Source organism: Fundulus heteroclitus, unplaced genomic scaffold, assembly GCF_011125445.2.
Source record: "Fundulus heteroclitus isolate FHET01 unplaced genomic scaffold, MU-UCD_Fhet_4.1 scaffold_45, whole genome shotgun sequence".
Taxonomy (NCBI): domain Eukaryota; kingdom Metazoa; phylum Chordata; class Actinopteri; order Cyprinodontiformes; family Fundulidae; genus Fundulus; species Fundulus heteroclitus.
In genome coordinates, this window is record NW_023396868.1 from 142877 (window position 1) to 165431 (window position 22555).

At 41.6% G+C, this 22555-nt stretch overlaps 1 protein-coding gene across 1 annotated transcript in view; it reads right to left on the minus strand.

Annotated features, from left to right (window-relative positions):
• The window catches only part of LOC105921789 (receptor-type tyrosine-protein phosphatase S), a 368492-nt gene that overhangs the window by 19485 nt on the left and 326452 nt on the right, over nt 1–22555 (minus strand). The window contains 4 exon segments of the mRNA XM_036131703.1: nt 9597–9722; nt 11078–11204; nt 12045–12232; nt 13700–13985. Coding sequence (XP_035987596.1) covers nt 9597–9722; nt 11078–11204; nt 12045–12232; nt 13700–13985 — 727 coding nt within the window.

A 22555-nucleotide genomic window follows, 5' to 3' on the forward strand; every position in this document is an offset into this window, starting at 1 on the left:
AAAATACTTTCTTATAGACTACATAGATCATATTACCCAAATAATGATAATTAAAATGTAGGCCCTACACATTTAGGCCTACAACCAAATTAAATGATCTTATTTGTATAATTATTTTTATTTATTTGTTAACTGTTATAAGATGGTCCAACTGATTTAATTTATTTCAGTTTTTGTCGGGGGTGGATGAGATTCGCCCTGAGTACCTTAAGGCTCTGGATGTTGTGGGGCTGTGTTGGTTAACGCGGCTCTGCAACATTGCGTGGACATCGGGGGCAGTTCCCCTGGATTGGCAGACTGGGGTGGTGGTCCCCCTATTTAAAAAGGGGGACCGGAGGGTGTGTTCCAACTACAGAGGAATCACACTCTTAAGCCTCCCTGGTAAGGTCTATTCAGGGGTTCTGGAAAGGAGGGTCCGTCGGATAGTCGAATCTCGGATTCAGGAAGAGCAGTGTGGTTTTCGTCCTGGCTGTGGAACACTGGACCAGCTCTATACCCTCAGCAGGATTCTTGAGGGGGCATGGGAGTTTGCCCAACCAGTCTACATGTGCTTTGTGGATCTGGAGAAGGCATTCGACCGTGTCCCCCGGGGGATCCTGTGGGGGGTACTCCGGGAGTATGGAGTACCGGACCCTTTAATAAGGGCTGTCAGGTCTCTGTACGACCGGTGTCAGAGTCTGGTCCGCATTGCCGGCAGTAAGTCGGACTCGTTTCCAGTGAGAGTTGGACTCCGCCAAGGTTGCCCTTTGTCACCGATTCTGTTCATAACTTTTATGGACAGAATTTCTAGGCGCAGCCAAGGTGTTGAGGGGATCCGTTTTGGTGGCCTTGGGATTGCGTCTCTGCTATTCGCGGATGACGTGGTCCTATTGGCTTCATCAGGGCGTGATCTACAGCTCTCACTGGAGCGGTTCGCAGCCGAGTGCGAAGCGGCCAGGATGAAAATCAGTGCCTCCAAATCCGAGACCATGGTCTTGAACCGGAAAAGGGTAGAGTGCCTTCTCTGGGTTGGGGAGGATGTGCTGCCCCTAGTGGAGGAGTTCAAGTATCTTGGGGTCTTGTTCACGAATGAGGGGAAGATGGAGCGGGAGATCGACAGGCGGATTGGTGCAGCGTGTGCTGTGAAGCGGGCGCTGTACCGATCTGTTGTGGTGAAGAGAGAGCTGAGCCAAAAGGCGAAGCTCTCGATTTACCGGTCGATCTACGTTCCTACCCTCATCTATGGTCACGAGCTTTGGGTCGTGACCGCAAGAACGAGATCCCGGATACAAACGGCTGAAATGACTTTTCTCCGTAGTGTGTCTGGGCTCTCCCTTAGAGATAGGGTGAGGAGCTCAGTCATCCGGGGAGGACTCAGAGTAGAGCCGCTGCTCCTCCACGTCGAGAGGAGCCAGTTGAGGTGGCTCGGGCATCTGGTTAGGATGCCTCCTGGACACCTCCCTGGAGAGGTGTTCCGGGCACGTCCTACCGGGAGGAGGTCCAGGGGAAGACCCAGGACACGCTGGAGGGACTATGTCTCCCGGCTGGCCTGGGAACGCCTTGGGATTCCTCCTGAGGAGCTGGCCCAAGTGGCTGGGGAGAGGGACGTCTGGGCCTCCCTACTGAAGCTGCTACCCCCGCGACCCGACCCCGGATAAGCGGAAGAAGACGGACGGACGGACAGTTTTTGTCAGGCAGGGCCTTCCCCTCATGATGATGTTGATAAGGACAAGACAAATACATCAACCGAGCCGCCACCAACCGAACAAAACCGGCTTTTTGACTTGTTTTGCTGTTTGTGTGGAAGTTGCAACTTGATGATGACTGTAGATGAATCATGTTGCTGTCGTGAAATAGACCGGATTCTGGAAAAAAACTGATAACTATTCACAACAGGCTTGCATTATGATGATGGAGGAAGTGCAAACAATTTGCCTGAATGATGCTGTGTTACAGCTTTTCTTAATAACTATGTGTCTATTCTATAATAATGAAATGCCACCAAATCCAGCACCAGACAGACTCATGCGGCTGGCAGCATATAGACAGTTCACTCTATGGCTGTACGACAGGCTTGGTAAATGAAAAAATAGACTGGTCATACCATCTTGTGTAGTTGTTGCCATTAGGAAAAAAATATCCTAGTGATGATGGAGTTTATGTTGGGTTTAAAGAAACTGACAAAGAAGCTAGTTGTTTTTTGTATGTTAAACTTATAAAAAAGACATGTACAATTTATATAATATGTAAGTTTTTAATCTTAGCATGGTGAGAAATTTTCAAATCGTAACCAAAAAGTGAAATAAACAGAATATATATAATACAAGGTTTAAAAATAGAACAGGGATGCCTCCAGTAAAGCACATTCAAATGAAAATTACTCTTAATTAAAAGAACTTATTTATTGAACAGTATGTAGTATTTTATATTTAAAGTACTTCGAGAAGTTTGAATTCTGAATATGACCGGACTTTTCCTTTAAATATTGATTCTCCACTTATCAATTTTTTGGGCCAGGTGGATCCATAAAGCAACAAATAAGGCCTATAAAAAGGTTTGGCCATATATGTTGGCTACATATGACATGTTTTTTCTCTGGCCAGAAGTTCGATGGCAAATACTCCCTCTTCAAGTTGGCAATCCAACAACGAACTCGTGGTGGATCATGACTCAGAAAGGTGAAATAACTAATGTTTTTTCACTTTTACGCAAAGTATTGCAAAATCCAACTGCCATGCACGTGGGCATTGCTACTTCAACAATTGCTCTTGCGATTTTCAATGGCGAAGTCCTGTCGAAACGCGAAATAATTGTTGTTGATCACGGATGTGTATAATAGTTCCTATTGAATTTGCATGTAAAGCGCAGAAAATGGCCCTCAGCTTACCGCACCATGACGTGGCTTCCAGAAGACTTCAGGAGTGAGGTGCTACCATATTTGGACATTAATGGCTCCTCCCAGACTCAGTGATAGCAACGGAAATTAATACTTTTATTTTTGGTACTGATTAACGCTAAATTCATTAAATCACTACAAACGTCTTAGTTTTAGGTATAGATAATGATCCATTGACTCTTCCTTGCTGATCGGACTTCTCCTTTAAAGCAATCTGGGCTTCCATTCCACCTACGCAGTACCACAGGCGGATCGCTTCTATGCCACGGTGCATTGATGCAGTAATTCATGCAAAAGGGGCCCGACCAATACTTGGTCGGGCATAGAAATTTAGTACATAGAAATCGTTTACGAAGCCTTAAGAAGACATTTTTGCTTAAAACATCCTTTTTTGATCAGTCTAATCAATGTGATATTCAAATTTTCCGACATATTAAATTGTGGGATATTTTACTCTATATGTAATGAATCTCTATAAAATAACTGTTTCAAGTATTGCACTTTTACATCATATTCTATTTTTTGAGATGTACTTGTATATTAAATTATACCAAATATAATGTGCTGTTTAGCAGGCTCGTCCCATGCATGTGAAACAATCTTAACAAATTTTAATCCCCTAGGTAAAGTGTTATTATGATTTATGGCAGTAATTTATGGCGGCACCACTGTCCTGTAATTACAGAGTAGTGTTTTTTTTACTGTGAAAGCTTAACCATGTATGCAAATCATGCTTGTTTAATTAATAACTCATCTTAAATTGTAAGAGGAGTCATAATGGTGCTCCCCTGAAGAAGCAAAAGAGGCAACTGCTCTAAGGTGTGTTCACATCGAATGCGAATGTGGCAGTCTGAGTGGCTGATTTATATATTATTACTATGTACAAGTGCAAAACAGAAGCAGTGAAACACAAAGTGATGCAGCAGAAGCATTTCTAGCAACGCAACAGGCGCGATTTAGGCGATATGCAACACCTGTGATGGATGTGAAACGACAGTGCTGGAGTTGAAAAATCTGAACTTTCCTGTCTTCTCGCATAGCGAAAACCATGCGAGGAACTGGATGTGACGTGGGGTAAAGGACTGCTGCACAAACAAAGCTGTTTTCATTCAACAAGGAAGATAGTAGCGGTCTGCGGTCGGCCTGATGGTATGACTGAACCAATTATTAGTAACGAGACAAGTCCAGAAAGGACCAAGCCTGGAGAAGTGTGAGTGAGGCAGCTGGAGTGGAAGGTAAGTGAAAGCGTCATTAGATATTGCCATTTTAGGAACACTCATTTAAACTGTAATAGCAGAAAGAACTCGACACTTCCTGTTTGCGGTAAGGCGTATTGTGTCACTCCCTGTTTTCACGGTGTGAAAGACGGTCTGTTGCTCCAGACTCTCTCGCTTTTATCTTTAATCTCTTTGCTGTAATATCTGTTTTTAACACATAAGCACTTTTATTATTGGGAGCTCTATATTCAGAAACGTGGCACTAGAGACACCAGGAATCATAGTTAAATGCCTGCCAGGGGCCAGAACAGGCGACATAGAATCTTACCTGAAACTGCTGGCTAAGGATAAGCGTAAATACAGTAACGTTCTTATTCACGCTGGCGGTAATGACACCCGGTCACGCCAATCGGAGGTCATTAAAGTTGGTGTTGCTTCGGTTTGAAATTTGCTAAAACGTCGGACTCCATAATTTTCTCTGGTCCCCTGCCTGATCTGACCAGTGATGACATGTTTAGCAGCATATCATCATTCAACCGCTGGTTGTCTAGGTGGTGTCCTGAAAACGACATGGACTACATTGATAACTGGTGAACTTTCTGGGGAAAACCTGGTCTGATCCGGAGAGACGGCATCCATCTCACTTTGAATGGTGCAGCTCTTCTTTCTCGGAATCTGGCCGGATTTAATAGTTCTTCTAAATGCTGACAACCCAGGGTCCAGACCAGGAAGCAGAGCCGTAGTTTAATACACCTCTCTGCAGCTTCTGCAATGTTACCCACCCATTACCCTATTGAGACGGTGTCTTTCCCACAGACAAAACTTAACAGATCAAAAACTGATCTAAAAAGAACAGACCATAAAAATCTAATAAAAATCAATACGGCTCACCTTGAGTCAAAAAATAAAACAATTAAATGTGGTCTATCAAATATAAGGTCTCTCCCTCCAAAAGACTTTGTTAGTAATGAATTGATTTCTGATAAACAGATTGATTTATTTTGTCTCACAGAAACCTGGCTACAAGAGGACTATGTTAGTACATTTATACTAACGTAATCCTCTTGAGTCAACTCCCTCCAATTATTCAAATTTCCACATTCCCAGATCTGTGGGAAGAGGAGGAAGAGTAGCAACCATCTTTCAGTCTGATTTACTAATTAGTCCCTGGCCAATTAATAACTACAGTTCTTTTGAACATTTAACCCTCAGTTTCCCTCATCCAAATTGCAAAGCAATAAAACCTCTTCCGTTTGTTGTTTTGTATCGTCCACTGGGCCCTTACTCTCAGTGTTTGGATCAGTTGTCCGACTTCTTATCTGATTTGGTGATAAACACTGACAAGGTTATTATAGTGGGGGATTTCAACATTCATGTTGACACAGAATGTGATAACCTTAGCGTAGCCTTTAAAACTATCCTATATTCAATTGGTTTTGCTCAAAATGTGCATAAACCGATGCACTCTTGGCTCAATACTTTAGACCTTGTGCTGACATATGGCATCGATTGTGAAGAATTAACAGTATTTCCTCACAACCCTGTCCTATCTGATATTTTTTTAATAACATTTGAGTTTAATCTAACTGAGTTCTTCACCCCCAAATGAGGGTTCCATTATAGTAGATCTTTATCGGACAATGCTGCATCAAACTTTAAAAAGTCTGTCCCCCTCTTAATATCGTCAGTATTGCAGAAATACCCTGCAGATAGCAGCAATGTTGTTTCTTCCCATTCACAAATAGATGTCTTTGTTAACAGTGTGACTTTGTCATTGCGTTCTGCATTAGACAATGTAGCTCCCTTAAAAAAGAAGGTGATTATTCACAGGAAGCTGGCTCCCTGGTTTAATTCAGAGCTGCGTTCCTTGAAGCACAATGTTAGGAAATTTGAGAGAAAATGGCGCTCTACACACCAAGAGGAATCCTACCTAATCTGGAGGGACAGTCTATTGTTGTATATTTATGGGATTCTTCATAAATAAAATTGATTCCACAAAAAATAAAATAATTGACATCCTCCCTAACATGTTTACCTCGTCCTCAGTAAGTGAGGCAGCGTTGGAGGAATATTTAGAACCTGCACAGTGTCTGAACTGTTTAGATGCAGTAGAGCTTTCTGAGCTATCTAAAATTTTAGCTTCATCTAAACCTTCTACCTGTATGTTAGACCCAATCCCAACCAAGTTGTTTAAGGATATATTCCCTTTGATCAGTGGCACTATTTTAGACATGATTAATCTATCCTTGGTAAATGGATATGTACAACAGGCTTTTAAAGTAGCTGTTATTAAACCTTTACTTAAGAAACCATCTCTTGATCAAGATGAGTTAGTAAATTACAGACCTATATCTAATCTTCTTTTCTTATCTAAAATTCTTGAGAAAGTAGTTGCTAATCAACTATGTGAACATTTACAAAGTAATTACCTACTTAAGGAGTTTCAGTCAGGCTTCAGAGCTCATCATAGCACTGAAACTGCTCTGGTGAAGGTCACTAATGATATTCTCATGGCATCTGATAATAGACTTGTGTCTATACTTGTCCTGTTAGATCTCAGTGCTGCATTTGACACAGTTGATCACAATATTCTCCTACAAAGACTTTAGCATACTGTAGGGATTAAGGGGAAAGCATTAGGCTGATTTAAATCTTATCTGTCGGACAGATTCCAGTTTGTTCATGTTATTAATAAATCTTCCTCAAACTCTAGGGTCACCTGTGGAGTACCACAGGGTTCAGTCCTTGGACCAATTCTTTTTACTATATGCTTCCGATTGGCAAAATTATCAGACAGCATGGGATTAATTTCCACTGTTATGCTGATGACACTCAGCTATATTTATCCATAAATCCTGATGAATCCAATCAGTTACATTGACTGCAGTCATGTCTTTATGACAACAAAAGCTGGATGACTTTAAATGTCCTGCACCTAAAGACAGAAGTTGTAATCTTTGAACCAGAGTCCTCATAAAATAAACTTCTTACTCAATCACTTAATCTAGATGGCATTAACTTGGCCTCTGGTAATAAAGCAAAACATCTTGGTGTTATTTTCGACCAAGACATGTCATTTAAATCCCATAATAAACAGGTTTCCAGAGTTTCCTTTTTTCACCTCAGAGATATCGCCAAAATTAGAAACATTCTGTCCAGGAGCGATGCTGAAAAACTAGTCCATATATTTGTTACGTCAAGGCTGGACTATTGTAATTCTTTACTATCAGGAAATCCACAAATGCAGTTCAAAGTCTTCAGCTGATCCAAAATGCTGCAGCAAGAGTTCTGATGAAAATCAACAAGAGGGATCATATTTCTCCAATTTTAGCTTCCCTTCATTGGCTTCCTGTTAAATCAAGAATAGAATTTAAAATTCTTCTTCTAACGTATAAAGCCCTTAATAATCAAGCTCCATCATATATCAGAGCTCTGATTACCCCGTATGTTCCTAACAGAGCACTTTGCTCTCATGCTGCAGGTCTGCTGGTGGTTCCTAGAATCTCTAAAACTAGAATGGGAGGGAGATCCTTTAGCTATCAGGCTCCTCTCCTGTGGAACCAACTCCCAGTTTTGGTCCGTGAGGCAGACACCCTGTCTACTTTGAAGACTAATCTTAAAACTTTCCTTTTTGACAAAGCTTATAGTTAGAGTGGCTCATGTTACTCTGAGCTACCTCTATAGTTATGCTGTTTATAGGCTTAGGCTACTGGAGAACATCAGGGCCTATTTTTCTCACTCTACTGATTTCTACTGTTCTCCAGTCTACTGTTCTCCAGTTTTGCATTGCATTGAAATGACTATTGTCATTTCAGCTTTTAAATTTTTGCTCTCTCTTTTTTCTTCATAGTAGTCTGACGTTCTGTTAACTGTGACATCATCCAAGGAAGACAGATCACCCACTATTACCATCTAATGTAGAACAGATTAAGCCGGGCGTACACTGTACGAGTTTTTCAGTCGTGGTACTTATATACATCTCAAACTGTGCGACGGAACCGCGGGGTTTAAAAAGTTCACCGCTCACGATCTGTGCGGCGCGACGCTCGGAAGAGACCGGACTGCTCACACTGTACGTCGTGTCCCCTCTGGGACCGCTCGCTGTGGTGGCAGAGGCAGGCGAGCGATGGTGGGTGACAGGGACCCAGAGCAGGGGTTCGAGCCCAGCTCTGGCGAGGCCCGCAGGAGGCACCGGGCGTCGGGGGAACGGAGGGGAGAGAGGAGGGACGAGACGCACCGGCGGCCGCGCGGCACGGCAGGTCGCCTGGCCCGCACCCCCCTCCCCCTCCTCCGCGAGCGGGCGGCGGACCGCGGAGGAGTGCCGAAACAGGCGGCCAGCGCGGACCGCGGAGGAGTGCCGAAACAGGCGGCCAGCGCGGACCGCGGAGGAGTGCCGAAACAGGCGGCCAGCGCGGACCGCGGAGGAGTGCCGCAACAGGCGGCGAACCGCGGAGGAGTGCCGCAACAGGCGGCCAGCGCGTTGCCGCCCTCCCCAATGCCCCCGCGAGCGGGCCGGGCGGAGGTCGCTTCAGGGACGCCCGCTCCCCTCCCTCCGCTGGCGGGGACGGAGAGGAGGGGAGGGCGCCCCCTCGTAGCTCTGCTTGAACAGCAGGATGCGCTCACGAAAACCTCACGACAGCCGACTGAATTTCAAACATGTTTGATTTTCACCGATCGTCCGATTCCTGATCGGGAGGTAGTCGTGAGAAGCCATTCCCCCCTCCTCCCCCCCTCTACGATCAAGCTGAAATTCGGCCCGATTCAAAAATGCCCGCACGACTGAAGAATCGGCCCGAAAAGGGGAAAAACTCGTACAGTGTACGCCCGGCTTTACTGGATCAATGTGTGCTTCTGTGCTTTTTGTCTGTCTTGTTGTGTCTCTGCTCTGTCTTCTGTAACCCCCAGTTGGTCGAGGCAGATGACCGTTCATACTGAGCCCGGTTCTGCTGGAGGTTTTCCTTCCAGTTAATGAGGAGTTTTTCTTTCCGCTGTCGCTCCATGCTTGCTCAGTATGAGGGATTGCTGCAAAGCCATGGACAATGCAGACAACTCTCCCTGTAGCTCTACGCTTCTCCAGGAGTGAATGCTGCTTGTCGGGACTTTGAAGCAATCAACTGGTTCCCTTATATAGGATATTCTTGACCAATCTGTATAATATGATTAAATTTGACTTTGAAAAGTGCCTCGAGATGACATGTTTCATGAATTGGCGCTATATACATAAAATCTAATTGAATTGAAATGTACTGCTGCATTTTTGGCTTGTCGCCCACTATGTGAATTGTTACGGTTATGTCAGGCGAGCAACAGCATGCAAAATTGGCAACTTTGTCGCCGAAATCCCATTCGGTGTGAATGCACCTTTTGCTTTAAGGAGATAATGCAGTAACCATGACGCAGAAACCCAAGTAACATAGGTAAACCAAATTACATGATTCTGACTTCTGTCACTGTCTTACTTCTGTTTCACCAAAGTTCAACAAATCTTCTCAGTGAGGACTTACTCTGGTATCTGTGACTTTAAACTCTCTGAGGATATACTGAGGCATGTTGTACTCAGCCACGGGATCAACAACAAGGTACTGGTAACGTGCAGAACGGTCAGCAGGCCAGTACTGATGACACTTTTCCTACACAATCAGAAGGTAGAAAGAAAGAATCATAAAAAACAGAGGCTTGGGGAGTGGGACCAGGTGATATGTGTGTGATAGTGGTGACATGTTGCTTGGATACCCAAGACTTGCTCTGATCCCTGTCCTGCCTCTCAACTTTAACTGCATGCTAGTCACGTTGGGCTTTGGTTCTTGGCATTGCTCAGGGTTGCTCAGTCATTCACCTATTAACTCAGACATTCACACACTGGCAGTAGTGAGCTACATTGTAGCAACAGCTGCCCTGGGGCAGACTGACAAACAAGGCTGCCAGACAATTGGTACCACTGGGCCCTCTAACTGCCACCAGCAGGAATGCGGGTGTTTTGCCCAAGGACACAATGACTGAGATGGTCAGTGAATGAGAATTATCCTGAAAAGGACAGGACAGTTACTCACTCATCAGTTAGTCTCAGCAAACAGGCTTAAATCGGAGGCAACTGGACTTTTGATAAGTTCTTTCTGAAAAAATTTCGACACACTTGCTGTTGCGATGACCCGGATAACTGAGAATTTGCACAGGGATCAGTCAGTCTCATTCATGTAAAGACCCTCACATTCTTGGGCGGAGTTCACTCTGCGGAGGTCCGCGTGTACAGGTACGTGAACAGCTTAATTTTTACGACTTCTCAGCATCATAAAGTCTTTACATCAAACTGCTTTATATGTGACACTGAGCTTGATACACTGAGCTGCTCCAAGTAGGCGGTCACAAGGACCGCCCACTTGTGTGCGGTGAGAGTCTGCTGGAAAAGAAACTGCTCTTGGTGCTAAGCTAGCTAATCAAGCATTTTACCTTCTGTTCCACCGCTTTGTCCCACTGACAGAAAGTGTGGGAATTGTAGGACTTTGCCACAAGAAATTTAGGCAACAGTACGCTCGGCTATGAAGGGTAAATCGTCTGTGGAGAGTCAATGCTGAGTCGGCACAGCTCACAGTATGCGCACAGGATGGCAGCCTGAGCCCAGAGTACGTTCTAGTAACAATAAACCTAGTAAGTTAATTCAATATAAAAGTTGCGTATATTTCCCGTTAGAAATAGGGCACTGTAGTCCAGCTACTCTGTCCTCCTGACAGAGACGGACAGAGAGCTGTGGACGTGAAGGGGCAGAGTGATATTACACACTCGAGAAGAATATTTAGTGCGCCTTATAATCTGGTGTGCCTTACATGTGCACAAAAACAGACATACGTAGATACGTTTATTCATGGTGTGCCTTATAATCCAGTGCGCCTCATGGTCTGAAAAATGCGGCAAATATTCCCACTTTGGGATCATGTAAAGATAAAATAGTTCCTCATTTTAACTTCTTGACATGATTTGGGTGTTTTACCCGTCCCATCTCACGCAGTTTGGTGAGCATGATTACAATGGTAGACTTGTGTTCCCACAACATTCTCCACAAGTCCTCTGTAGTTTTTGCCAATGGGCCCTGAGTGGCAATGTATGCTTTCCGGTGCCTGCAAATAGGAAGAAAAATAAATTTAAATATATTGGTTGTTTCTTACAGGGATCTTTAATTGCATTAACTGTGTAATCTAAATCACAAACAAACTACTTCAAATTGTGTGTTTTTTGCTTTTTAACGTTTGCTTTATTCTGTATGTGCATGTATATAGTTGATTCAACCTATAGGAGACTGAGTGACTGAAATGCCTAAAAGTCTGTTTTATTTTAGTTTTAAACCCATTTGCTCACATTTTCTTAGTGTTGGTGACTTAAACCAGAAGAAAGAAAACCAAAAACAAACTAAACATTTGCATGGATCAAACATCATTCTCAAACTTAGCTCTTGTACACATTTAGGTTGATGTTTATCATTTTTATGATGATGAGCATGAAGGTGTTTTATGAAGCTGAAGTTGGCTTCTGAATGCAGCTTTTGATTCTGGAAACAGCTAAAGGGCTATTCCACCTATTTTTTCACTATCATAAGCATATTTAATCTGTTCTAGTTTAAAAACTACAGTACCTAAAGTCTTTAAACCTGGATCATTTATTCCACACTAATAACAGAATTCTTTAAACCATGTTTTGGATTTGTAAAACCTTTATCTGATTGTAAAGGTTTTATAAAGGGTGATTTTAATGGGTTATTTTTTTGCATCTGTACCACATTAGAACCTGTTTCACAAATCCAAAACTGGGTTTAAAAGATTTTGCTACAAGTGTTGAATAATATAATCAGGGTTTGAAGGTTTGAGGTGTTGTAATATTTGAAATGGACGGGTTCTAATGTTGTCCAGATGCAAAAAAGGCTCAGAAGTCAGACTTTATAATGGCTTTGATTATGGACTCACCTGTATCCATCAATGAAACTGGCATTAATATAATCAGAGCCCTCTATCCCTCTGATTCGCTGCAGGCAGACACGGCTAGATTCGAAAGGCATAATGTTTGCCAGACGGTTCTTGAATATATTGCATGGCAGGTTAGCACTGATACATCTCCCAGTGGATGCTTTAAGGCTTCCATTCAAAGTCAGCTTCTGCAGAGACAGAAGGAGGTAAAGGTTTAGTTGTTTTGCTAACAGAGCAGAAAAAGGGAAGTTTCTATTGTTATTTGATGAAGGAAATGTTGCAATTTGAATTTATTGATCCACTAGATAACCTGTCCATCAACCAGCAACACAGAGACACACTCAGATCTAAGGACAATTTAGAGAGACCAATTAACCTAAGAGTCATGGACTGGCCTTTTGGAGCCGGTACCCAAAGAGAACCCATCCATGCACAGAGAGAACATGCAAACCTTATGCAGAAAGACTCCAGGCTGGGGTTTGAACGCAGGACTTTCTTGCTGCAAGGCAACAATTCTACCAACTCACTGAATAACCTTTTCTTTCTATGTCCACTAATTACTATGTAATTACCCAGTCAGTTCTTAGCAAACTATGGTTTATTACCCATAGACATTATGTACGTAGACGCCTCATTGGGCGCAGGTGTGTACGTCAACGTCACCGCCATATTGTATGTGGCAGGAAGTAGTGAACGTCTATGTTCCCTGTGTATATGTTTTAAGTATTCAGATAGAAAGATATAGATGGAGCTTACATATACTTCTAAAAAAAATATGTAGAGATTAATTGATAGAGATTGGCAACCAGATTGGCTTTTGATCGATGTTTTGATCAATGTGCATATATAAATTTTGAAGTATTCTGAATACATAGGTGTGTTTATATATATGTCCAGATTACATATATATATATACATATATATATATATACACACACATATATATATATATATATATATATATATATAGATATATATATATACATAGATATATATATATATATATATATATATATATATATATATATATATATATATATATATATATATATATATATATATTATTATTATTTTTTTATATACAATTTTTTTTTTTTTTATATCACACACACACATTTGCAGAACTATCTTAGTCTTGCTCCATCCCTTCAGGCTTTTGCTGTGTGGATCTGGCAATATGATACCATCAACTTACTCTTAAAACGATCTTGTGATACGTTATCTAAAGAAAAAAAAATACGGCGAGAACTCGTCGTTTCCTTTGTTTGCGTCCGCCATTGTGTTCGCCTTTTGCCTACCAGTCCAGCGCGAATCCGCGAAAAACCCGGATCAAAACAATAACAATGGACTGGTCTATAGCAGCTCAATGAGGAGCAAGGATTACAAAGTGGGTAGAATAGAATGACCGCAATGATTACAAAAACAACCAAGTTCCACAGGAACTGGTTGGACATAGAAAAATTCAGTGGGATCATGACAACACCAGACTTGGAGGTATCATTTTAGCTCACTTTGTATCACTCTCAAACTTTAAGTGCTTAACAGTCACTTAGTATTTTTATTGCCATTAAAATATTAAGACAATGTAGATTTTTATTTTCCAAACTTTACACTGCCTCTATACATTAACCATCCAAAAACAAAAAGGAACTGACCTTAAACTCCTGTTCCATGCCAGTAACATTCTCTCCTGGAACAATTTGGGTGAGTTTCTGGATCTGGGCATACAGGCTGCAGGCAGGGACTTCTGTTTTGTCACATGTTGCAGCTTCCACCAGGGCTTCATGTATAAACATGTACTGGTCCTCTGTTTGCACCATGTAGTTTCTCTGAGCTCGCATGCAGGTTACTTGACCATATATGTCCACAGACTTTTCGTATTTCATCCTCTCGAGCATGGCATCAATGGCAATAAAGCAGCCTGTGCGCCCCACACCAGCACTGTCAGCATGCAAAAATAAAATAAAATGTCAAGTATAATACCTGTGTCAACAACAGAAATCTCCAACATAGAAAAAATTTAACACTTTGTCTATGATTAGTTCTTACAGAAAATTAATTGTCCAGGTACACAGATGCCAATAACACAAATTATTTTGTACAATTTAAACAATAAAATAAAAATTTAAAGGAAGGAGGAACAGTCCTTACACCTTGATGACTTTTGGCACACCTTTGGTGTTTATGTAGAGCAGATGATGTTAGCTATAGCTATGCATTTTCCTTGATAAATGGTAATACTACCAGATACTGTTGTGGATTACCATCAATAAACACAATGCAACATTCAAAATCAATAAGAAAATGAGCAATAGCTGTTTAACAGATGGGAAAGGAGAAAAGAAAGAGCTACTTCAATTGTACTGGTGCAACAACTGCTAGCAGTTAAAGCCATCACAACACCACCACTAAGGAGGATCAACTCTGACATAATTAAAAATATAGAAATAATTCTCAATTTTATGTATTAATTACTTAGTTTTTAAATGTATTTATTTCTGTGTAGGTTTTAATATTTTGGTCTGTTTCATTATTCCCTTCTATATTTTTGTCCCAATTATTTCTTCAAGCTTACCGTTTTAAGCATGTCCTTCTTCTATTTCTGTATGCATAATAAAAAAAACATCTTTATTGTCATTGCAACATACATTCCAATGAAATTTGTTCTCTGCGGGGAGCAATCTGGGCTTAAGGGTCTTGCTAAGGGACCCAGAGTGACAGTGTGTGGGAGTTGAACGCAGAACCTCTGGGACACAAGCACAATACTCTAACCACTGGGACACCACTCCTACCTTTTCAGTCTCATTACGCAAATGAGAAGGGGTGGTTTTAAGGGGACAACTGCTCCCTGTTTGTTGGTTAGCATCAGACTTCCATAGCTGGAATCTACACACAAAATGTGGTTTTCTCACACACTATTAAACTTAGACATATCTATGAAATATATCATGACAATAACCTGTGAGGTTACTAAAGTAAAGAAAAAAAATGAATACAATAAAATATATAAAACACTTATAATCCCCCATAAACAGAGTGATGTAAAACTGTCATTTAAAAACAGGGTGACATTTAAGTTAAAAGTTAACTCAAAAATAAACCATAAAGACAACACCTCTGGCTCCCCTTAGGGGGAGCAGCAGCATACTCTTCTGGATGTTGGCCACACTGCAACACTTGAAGAATGTCCATCTAAGCGGACATTATCAGTTAAAAAACATTCCATTTTCTATTTGTTTGAAAACATCCAATTCTGGTCTAATCACTGTTTGACAACAGTGATGCAATCGAGCTGAGAATGAAGAGCATTATTGGAATCTGTCTTCAGCGTCAAGTGGATACAGTATGTAGATAACTGATGATGAGTTATAATAGCTTCAAGTGGCGTTTACATAAAATCAGTACTATATATAGGATACAACATTCTGATGGACCTTTTTGTTACCCATATCCTACTCTTGCTTTCACCTGGCTCCTCACTCATTTCTCCTCTCTACCCTGCGTATATACTCCTTATTTCCTCTCGTCCAGTGCTGATTTGTCACCTTACTTTGTGGTTCCCTTCCCATGTTCTCCTGGGGCCTCCTTGCTGTATTTTGACTTCCCGGACTCAAAATGTATGTATCTTTTTGTATGTTTCTTTAAGGTTTCACTGATCCAAGCAATTGTGAAAAGAAATTTGACATTTTTAAAATAAATTTAATCTTTTTAGTTGCTTTAAAAAAATAAAAAACAAAATGTCAGTCTTTCAAATTTTCTTTGTATCGTAATAGACCAAAAAAATAAATTTTCCTCATGTTATCTGCATTTTTATATAGAGTGTGTAAAATATATGAATTTGAATGTTGTAAACTGTATTTCCAGAATACCGACTTTGTTGAAGAAGTAGACATCTCAGAAATATTTGTATCAAAAATTATACATTTGGAAATATAGGGTTAAATCATTACTGCTGCCAATCTGCATCTGCATTTCACTATCCTACAACTTAATAAAACAAACCAGCCAAATGGACCTAGCAGATAATTTCTCAGAGAAGAAGTGGGGGAGCTTTCTACAGCTGTCACCTGCTGCCCAAGCTCCATGCCAAAAGAGAGCCCCAGAACCTGCCGAGAGCTGCCAGAGAGCAGCAGAAAAAGGCTTTTGTCACCTCTGAGCTGCAGAGCAAGGTCTTCATCATTACTTTCATCTACACCTCTGGTTCAGTCTTTATTATCCTCATCATTATCTTCATCTACACTTCTGGATCATTTATCATCATCATCTTCATCAGAGTGCCACCGTGATTCCAAGTCTTCAGAGCACTACAGTACTTAAAAGTCCATTGAGCTCCTTCATGGATGTCAAGCTGCTGTCCTACAGAGTTCCTCCATGTGTTCCAGCAGTCTAGTTGCCATTCTGCAGAGTTCCTTTGGGGGTTTCAGCGGTCCAGCCTCCACATTCAAGGTCCTTATTCCAGTTTTCAGAGCAAAGCTCCTGTCTTCAGTTTCCAAAGTCAAGTTCCTGGTTCCAGATCCAGGATCGAGCTCCTGGTTCCAGTCTTCAGAGTCATATCAGGTGTACCAGCCTGCAGATTCCAGTCCTGGGTTCCACCTTGCAGAATCTAGTCCCAGGTTCCTTCATGTCACTTGGTAGACCACCTTCTGGCCAGGCTCCTCCAGGGCTTTACCTCCACCGTAGCTGCCCTCCAGGGCTCCACCTCCGCAGCTGCCAGGTCTTCTACATCCCCGATCAACCAATCTCCCTGCATCTCTCTTGGCTTCACCAGCATCCAAAGGTTCTGCTGCGCCACAGACCTCCAAGGTTCTGCTCCTTGTCCAGACAAACTCAGGGTCACTCTCCTGAACTCTGCTCCTTGTAAGGATGACCTCCTTTTTGAACTGAACTCTGGGAATCAGGGGGGTAACTGGGACAGGGGTCCCCCTGCCTTGAGTGTTTATTTCTATGTGGTGGATTTCATCCATCCATCCATCCTCTTCCGCTTATCCAGAGTCGGGTCGCAGGGGTAGCAGCTTTAGTATGGAGGCCCAGACGTCCCTCTCCCCAGCCACTTGGGCCAGCTCCTCCAGGGAAATCCCAAGGCGTTCCCTGGCCAGCCAAGAAACATAGTGGAACGTGCCCGGAACACCTCACCAGGGAGCGTCCAGGAGGCATCCTAACCAGATGCCCGAGGCACCTCAACTGGCTCCTCTCGACGTGGAGGAGCAGTGGCTCTACTCTGAGTCCTCCCCGGATGCCTGAGCTCCTCACCTTATCTCTAAGGGAGAGCCCAGATACACTATGGAGAAAACTCATTTCGGCCGCTTGTATCCGGGATCTGTTCTTTCAGTCATGACCTAAAGCTCATCACCATAGACGAGGGTAGGAACATAGATCGACTGGTAAATCGAAAGCTTTGCCTTTTGGCTCAGCCCTCTTTTTACCACAACGGACCGGTACAGTGGATTTAGTTAGGGAATTCTGTTAGTTCCTGTTTGTGTAATTTTTTGCATAATTGTCTGTCAGATTTCTTACTTAAGTTTATGTAAGTTTCTTTAAAGCTTCATTAAATAATTACTGCTGCCAAACTGCATCTGAGCTAGTTCCTTCCACTGACCAAAAAGGTCCTGGTCTGAGGGGAGGAGTTTCCAACAAAGTTTTAAGAAAGTACACCTCCAAACATCTGTGCAGTCAGTTCATCAAAGTTATAAGACTATTGCTTGTTATAACATCATTGCTCGGGATTAAGTAGCTGTTCCCTCACCTAATATTAGACCAACCTGTTGCTTTCCCCTGTCTGTCTTCATTCTTCCTCTGTCAACTTCTCTGCTTTCTCTCCATCCTCAGACTTACAATTACAAACTGATACAAAATCAACATTAAAATGATAGATAGATAGATAGATAGATAGATAGATAGATAGATAGATAGATAGATAGATAGATAGATAGATAGATAGGAGAGTCATGTGTACTTGTTGAGGCCATTAAAATTATTTGTAAGAGCATTAAGAGCAATAAAATGCATTAGTCACATTACTCATTACTGTATTATATTTGTTTCACCACCAGATGGCACCAACTTCTCATTTCCTGAAAATCCTTTTTAGATGGAATCTTTATTATTAGGCGCCTGCCATAACAATGCATTTGCATGGAGGCACCTATTACTATGCACCTCAAAACTTTTTGAGAAATTAATGCGGCCCAAACCGAAGCGTGCACCCCAACAATATAGGTATCAAAACGTCCGGCTTGGTCGGGAATGGTGTGCTATTACTTTTATTGGGGTTTCGAGTTACAATGGCAACGCAATTAGCGAAAAACCACTTCCATAGGAAATTAATGGCGTCAGGTACAGAGAAAGCCTCAAAAAAGCCTAAAAATTACCATTTTCAACGCTGTACTGTATCGTCATGCTTTCACCTATGAACACTGTTTACTTCCCGTTTGTAGATATATCTTTGAACTACTCAGAAGTGAAAACGGGATGTGTATATATTTTATGGTTTTCTTACAGTTACTCATCAAAGCTCATGTCCAAAAATCAGCGGAATCATCGTTTATAATGAATGCCAGAGTGGCCCACTCTGGCGTTTTCAAAGATTTCAAAACTCCGAACAACTTCAGCCTACTCGCTTAATTTTCACTCTGCGTCGACAAATTATACATCAAAACGTAGGAATTTTTGTCAGGATTCAGGAAATGTAACCCGCATCAGTGTAAGATTTATAGATTTTTCGCAAATCACCTCAGACCACCACAAACTCAAAATCCTTCTCATTCATTTCCTATGGAGCGGTTTTGAAAACTGACACCTGAAAATCCCAAACAACACATGTTTTCGCATCGCTGCTACTCCTAAACCGTTTGATGTACAGGCATGATACTTTCACACATGAATGTCAAGACCCTTCTGGCACTCACAAAAAAGGAATTTTGTGGAAAACCCTTACGGTTTTGCTGCAGGAACAATTTGTTCAGGAGTAGTGAATGTGCAAACTCCTGAAAACGCTTTGGACCTGCATATTCCACATGATCCAATTTTTTACATTGTCGCTGTGCCTACACCGATTTTTGTACAAACATAAAAATAAGCACCATAGTCCTCAAAAGCCTACTGATACTCGCAGTAAAATAATTATTTTGATATCTCTTATACTTTTTCAGCTACAGCCATTTGTTCGGGACCCTTTTTAGAGGATTTTTGCATTTTCATTAAAACTCCACTTTATATCATATTTTATTGCGGCTTTATTAAAATATTTCCAGCAAAAACCTATAGTTTGTCTTGTTCCCCTATCTGTTATGAAATAAACGCAGAAAACATTATGTTTCTACCGTTTACGGTTCACAAAATATTGAGTGTTGTTCGAGGCAAAGTATTCCATTCCAATTAGACTGACTCTGACCCAAAGTGTCTGCATGCCTGCAGCAAAGGTGTGAGCGAGTTTCCATGACAACGGAGCTATGCTGGCCAGAGGCTACTACAGGCCAGGGACATGTGCCATTGACATTGCATGGCAACTTTCGACGCCCACTGCAGTGGGTCTGATGAATGTAGGAATCTAAAATTCCTACACTTCCTCTTAACATTTAAAAAATTTCCAGTGATAATCAGGCATGTGTCAATTTCTTTCCCGTTTTGGATATCACATGCTTTCCTATTGGCCCTTGGAAACTAACAGGACCTGGCAGGATGCACAGACACGACCCCCACCCGGTCTATACAGCACCACCCACGTGTGGGAAATGGCACTACATACCATTTTGGTCAAATGTTGAGTTCTGGGCCCATATTTGGTGAGGCTGAGTTGCTAAAGGAGGCCGATCTGACCCATGATCTTTGCTGACCTTTGGTGACATTAAGTATTTGCACCCTTTTTGAGGCACTTTCCAGTACACGATTTGGACCAAACTAATAGAGTACCATCACCCGGTGATACTGAACACAACCATATTAGCGGCTAAATGGCTAGCATCTTCCTAACCAGAAGTAGCTCTAGGAAGGTCCCACCAACTTCTGCTTAACAGAGTCTGTACTTCCTTTGGAGAGAAAGCTCCACAAGAAATTTGGCCTACGTCGCATAAAGCATCTCCAAACTATGAGGTGTCAAATATCCATTTTTAACCTATTTTTGAGGGGGCAAAAATAGGTTAAAGTGCCGCAGAAATGTCTTTTACGTCATTATTAACATATTTCCAGCAAAAACAGATTGTCATGTTCCCCTATCTGTTTCGAATTAAACGCTCAAAAAATTACATCTCATCATTTACAGTTCTGGAGAAACGAAGTGCTGCTCGCGCCACATCTCAGCCAATGGTTTTCACTGGGAACATACACAGTTAAGGTCTGCAAAATGCATTTCCATATATGGTTGAGGTTTGGTCCAATGGTTTAGTTGTCGGACTGGCAGTCCAGAGGATGCAGGATCACAACCCAGAGTGGTAGTTTAAGGACATTTTCACCCCCATAATATATATATCAAAATGTGCATCTTCATCCAGTCAAGTGCTGTTTTTGTATCAGCCGCCATTTTGAGTTACCATGGCGACATAATAATAAAAAAAACATGCAAAATCATATTTTCTCCCGTTTTGGGGCACTTCCCAGTACAGGATTTGGACCAAACTAACAGAGTAACATCAGCCGGTGATACTGAGCGTGTTGCTAACCGGAAGTGGCTCTAGGAAGGTGCTACCAACTTCTGCTTGTACCTCCTTGACAGAGAAGGCTCCACAACAAATTTTGGCCATGTCAGATAAAGCATCTTCATGTTAGGAGGGTTAAAATATCCATTTTTGTCCCCTTTTTGCCCCTGCTACATGCTGCAGGAGTGCTCCAAAGACACTAAAATCACACATTTACCTTAGTACCTCACATGATAAAGGTAATGATAATCAAGACAGAGGGCTGCAGCTGTGAGGGAGTCTCCATGACAATGCTGCTAGCCAGAGGCTGCTAGGGACATGCTCCATTGAATTAACATGGCACCTTTCGACGGCCGCTGTGGGGGACCGTAGGAACCTGAAATTCGCAGTGTTACTTCTTGTTAGTATTTTTGACGGTAAAGTATGCACCACGAGGCGGACGCCTTATTAAATTTCTTTAGAAATTTTGTAGTTTGATATGTCATTCCCTAACACGTAATAAATTCATTAAAAAACAATGGTTTGCTCTGATATCCTGAAAATATTCATGGATCTCCAAGAGTGCTTTTTCATGGTCGTTGAGAAAAGATTTTCAGAGAAAAAAAATTAAACATTATAGTCTTGTACATGTAAATTTCAATGTCTTGTAAATAGGTCAAAATCGCCTGGATTTTTACCAAACTGAAATCCATGTTTAGTCTGCATGTGCTTTACAAATAGTGGCCATTTTTATATTTGTGGGAAATACATTGATTTCTCAATTTCACAAACTTTTAAAAAACAGAGTGTACAACTTTAAAAAAAAACATACAGTGAGAGAATTGTTAGACCTTATTCAAGGAATACATCCTGAAAATCTGAGCTCATTACACCAAAACATTGATCTTAGGTGAATTTTCTAGTTTTCAAGGTTTTTTCACGCTTTTGGAAATAGGCCCCGCCCACTTTTTTCAACCATTACCATATCCAATACTTTAGTTCAGAGCTATGACTGGAAGGTATAAAGAAGGTTTTGTAAAAGTCCAATCAGTTCTAATCATTCTTGCGTAGTAGATTTCTTGACATCACAGCGTCCCCTAGTGATGGACGATCCTCAAACACGGGACACGTGTGCAAAATCTTATTTGGAGTATGGGTTATGAAGGACATGTTAAAATCTGTTAGGGTTTTAGAATAATCAGCAATTACATTTAGAGCTAGCTAGCTATTAATCACTTATTTTAGCATTACTTTTCGAAAAAGTCAAAATTAAAAAACTTTTTATTTGTCCATTTGGTTATATATGGAGTTTTGCGTGGATTGCACAAAAAATGTAGGACGAGTTTAACAAGAAAGGTTTAACCTTTGTAGCCATGTAACGAAAAGTAGCTGGGAAATGAAAGGTGTGTCAATTCCCTTTATGATGCAGAATTATCCAATAAACAAAGTGATATGAAGTTTTTGAGTGTGGGACAAGAAAATTACTTGTGTTTAGGTAACACTTTATTTTTACATGATACTGTCATAAACAGGGGCTGCACACACACACACAAGGGGTGTAAATAATAATCGTTTTGTATCGATGCATCGATGCAACAGCCGACGATCCGATGCATCGACACGTCCGCAAGAGTGTCGATTCATGTTTTTTTCCCCCCTCCGGTCTATTTTTATCAATTTGCTCCTGGACGTAATTCTGACTCCTGTACTGCGATGGCTATAAACATATTTTGCCCTCCTACATCGCTTCCTTTAGCCACTACCCTCTTTCCGCTTGCACACACACTCGCGTAAACAGTATGCAAGACAGACATGGCGGAGATAGCGGAGAATGGTTAGCTTGTTGGCCCCACTGAAAGCTGCCACCACGCTCATGTGCAAAGAAAAGCAACCCACATTGTC